At 41.5% G+C, this 3933-nt stretch overlaps 1 protein-coding gene across 1 annotated transcript; it reads right to left on the bottom strand.

Annotated features, from left to right (window-relative positions):
- On the bottom strand, positions 1 to 3411 carry LOC122009863 (glycosyltransferase BC10-like). Its single transcript, XM_042566175.1, has 2 exons — positions 2094 to 3411; positions 1 to 209 (listed from the first exon to the last, which is right to left on the bottom strand). Exon 1 carries the CDS (start codon positions 3209 to 3211, stop codon positions 2159 to 2161), a length of 1053 nt encoding a protein of 350 aa, XP_042422109.1. The 5' UTR covers positions 3212 to 3411; the 3' UTR covers positions 1 to 209; positions 2094 to 2158.
- Between the last annotated feature and the right edge of the window lie 522 nt (positions 3412 to 3933).

Genomic DNA, 3933 nt, shown 5'->3' with positions numbered 1-3933 from the left:
TTATCGAATTGGTAAGAAAAAAAAAATCCCTTTATCTTCGACAATTTTCACAAACTCACAATCTTTTTTAAGTCACTAATCTTAAATTGCTTACAATGACTCATTGTTTTCTTCTTCAAAGAGAAAAAGTGCAGTGTACATTGGAACCTTTGTTTCTTCTCTTTTTCCATTTGCCTTAAGTAGATTAAGGCAGTTGCCATCAATTGTTCCTGCAAAACAAGTGGTGTTTGCGAGTCATGAAACCGAAAAAAACTATAAGTTTTCGTCAATCCTTGGCTACTTTCCGAAAAACAAAACACAAAAAAAAGAAGCTTAAGACAATCTAGAAAAGACTATATGTTAATGTTTGTAGGTTTCCCAAGAGCATGTTTTTGGATTATGCCTAGGTAGTCAGTTTGGTTCATGGTTTCTAAGCTTTTTCTGTAAACCGTTCCGTGCTGTCTAAGTTTGCCTTGATATTCTTCATTCATCCAAGAGGCAACTTTGGTTTTGATAATGCTAATTGATGCATGTGGTTTTCCGATATGTTTGCAACGCTATACTTATCATTGCATTGAAACACAACCATTACAAATATCACATACATCAATAAACACACAAAAGTAACACAAAGCGAAAAAGAGTTGTAACGAAAGGCACACTGGCGAAATGTAAGATTTCTACATCATTGCTTATATAGTGTTGACATGAATAGAAGAAGTAGATATACCGAGACTAACGGCTATCCGTAGTGAATATATGCCAACTAAGAAGACATTTGATGTCAAGTCAATTGCTCTAAGTTCACGCAAAGAAATATGAAGCGAGTGGAGAATTCCTTAAAGCCAAACAAGTTTACCATCCTTGCATTTAGAAAAGGCAATTCAAACAGGGATTGGTTTAAGAACATATATACAGTGAGAGATTTAACCAGTTCAGGAAAAGCATGAGTTAAAGAGGTGAACTCTGACAAAATAAGTGTGATCGAGCATACAATAGTATATTTGTCAAACTAGAATTTTTGAAACTATACATGGACAAAAAAGATGCAATCCCTGTGTCTAGAATGGAGCAAGCAGCAAGATATGGTCCAAACAAAACAAAGGAAAAGATGGTCTTAGAAGAAGGACCAAGATTTCTTTATATTCATCCTTCTTTGACCTCAACATGATCCAACAAACCATCCTTCCAAATGGGATAGAAGATTTCATAGGAACAACCACTACTACTTCAATTGAAACAAGTTGAAGAATCAAAACTTTTAATTTTAAACAAGAACTGGTAAATAGTTGAATGTTGGTGATGGAAGAACTACTAGTATTCAGAACAATTATATAAACAAAGAAAATAAAATCATTTTTCAATCAAGAAATTGCCAAATATTTTAATATTGATTATGGTCAAACTAACATGCCTTAAATGCATTTGGAATAAAATATCTAGAAAGACATGGTTGACTCTTGCAAAAACTACTACTGATATTAATATATGCAATACTCCCCATCATTTTAGGAGTTTTAACAAAGTCCCCAAAGCTGAAATGATGTCAAGTAGACCTTCAAGGTCCAAGCAAATAACTACAAAGAATCAAAGATGTAGTCACGGACAAACGAATTGCACATTGCATTTAGAATAAAGTTTGGATTGAAGAGGAAACAAATGAGATACTCCATGGTTTCTCTAGTTTGGGCATACTCGAAAGAAAGAAAGAAAGAAAGAAAGAATTGAAGTGGTAGAACTTCAGTGAAAATAACCGTTTGGTTGTTCTGACTAATACTATATTTTCAACTGCCAACTTGTCAATTAGATGATGTTGTTCATGGACAACTGCTATGTGACAACATCCTTGCATCTAAAACAAAGTAGATAGGAAGTTATGTTCCAGATATGAACTGTTCGTTGTCCTAGACTTCAGTAAAAACACAACGAGCAGAATCATGGAAGCTTCCTATACAAGAGGAATCATTATGATATCGATTGAATTATTCTTTTATTGTATCGATAAGAATCTTCTTTCTCACCTCAACAAATTACAGGGACTCACACGGTCAAACCATACATTTGTTTGTATGCAGTGAAAAAATTTGTCATTGAAGGGAAATGAGAAGGAATACCTCAAACGTTCAACTTGAAACAAAAGTCTTCCTCACCAACTCTTCGATCAAGAACGGGGTCCCTACTAATCACGAAAGATCACTCCATCCGCAAGCTCGAGCAAGATGTCGAGGGAATCTGGTGAGAACTTCCGCCCAAAGAGGTGGGAGTAAGTTGAGTTGGACTTTCTTAGCTCCTTGATGAGAGTGGCGGAAATCTCCGGCGGCCTGTACGTGTGCGGGTGGCCGTCTACGCTGTCGGTCCAGTTTACGCTAGTTAAGGTGTAGCGAGAGCAACCTGCGGGATCGAGCATGTCGAGGAGAGTAGGGAAGTAGTGTTCCTCCGGGTAGCAGGAATGGTTCCTCGACCTTAAGCACGGAAGCTTGAACTTTTTCCAGAGCCGACGGTCGCGCACCGTAAGCATGGCGTGCCGCCTAGTGAGGACGAAGAACTGCGACCCGTAGCGGAAGCGGACGAACGGCACCTCGGGCATCATCACGTCGTCGCCGCGGGCCACGTACCGCTTCCACAGGCCAGGCTCGTCGGAGACCACCTGAATGTAGCTCCGTTGGCGGGGGAGGTGGAGGTACCCTCCAAGGGTGCGGTAGGTGAATCTGAAGGAATGGAGGGGAACGCAGCGCTCGGAGAGGAGGGCGAAGAAGGCGTTGGCAGGGTCGTCAATGAGGGCGGTGGCGAGGAGACGTCGCGAGGCGGAGATGAGCATCGGGGAGGCGCGCTGGGTTGACTTGGCATTTATGAAGCGCCCCCGGAAAGAAGGAGTCGGCGGGAGGATAAAGCGGGTGGCAGGGTCGGCGTGGACGTACACGTTGAACAGCCGCTCGTGCCCGCGGAAGAACCGCTCCCACAGCGGTGCGAAAGCGAGGTCGGTATTGGTTAGAAATAAAAACGCGATCTTGGGCTCCGACGTCGGGCGGCGCAGAAACCGAGCTCCGCCGCTGCCGGCGAAGTAGGGCACAGCAGCGCGGCGGAAGAGCGCGAGGTCCTCGGCCTCGTCCAAATCAGGAATGCTCGGCATCGTCTTTGGCGGCAACACCCATGGAGCCAAAACCAACACCAACGGAATCGACATCAACAGGAGCAAAGAGATCACGAACGGAGGCGAAGAAATCGTCGACATCGTGCAATCCTGGTCCAGATTTTTCCCTAGAAAACCTTCACCGCGTCGCCCCGCTAGGGTTCTTCACTGCATCCGAACGCAAATCATTCATCAAAATAGCGAATCGATCGGCTCCATGTCGCACGAAGCATTGGTTGCTCGCATCAAAATCAAATTTTGCAGGTAAGAACGGATCGAATTGGGAGGATTTGGAGGGAGAGTCGCGCGGAGGCAGCCTTTTTGTCCCTTTCTGCATTATCCTTTGAAATATATTATTTCTTAAATCGATCTAACCGTCTCATTGCGGGAGTGAACTGGCGGTGACCTTCGCGTTACGGACCGTCGATCTTGTGATCGACGTCCATAAATGATCAACATTCAACAAACTACGGATCATCAAATCTGGCGCTGAATCAGCGTGAGAAGGATTCGATACGGAAACGAGTTTATATAAATGTCTTAAAAGTCCAATAAACTATTTCATATTCATATTTATGGTATTTTTCCCCAGATGAAATTATTTTATCACGATAATTACAATATCAAAAACGACTAAATAAAACAAATAATTAGGAAAAATTACAGGATGATTGAAGTAAAATTCAAGTCAGAGAGTAATATTATATTCAAAATTATGTAAAATCACATATTATGATGGTATTTAAGTAATAAAGTTAAATCTCTTCAATAATTTTTATTAATTAATATTAGATTAAAGTGTACGAGTAAGTCTGTTTTTTTTT

The sequence above is a fragment of the Zingiber officinale genome, chromosome 1A (assembly GCF_018446385.1).
Source record: "Zingiber officinale cultivar Zhangliang chromosome 1A, Zo_v1.1, whole genome shotgun sequence".
NCBI classification, from domain to species: Eukaryota; Viridiplantae; Streptophyta; class Magnoliopsida; order Zingiberales; family Zingiberaceae; genus Zingiber; species Zingiber officinale.
This window is presented reverse-complemented; position numbering and strand designations above follow the sequence as displayed.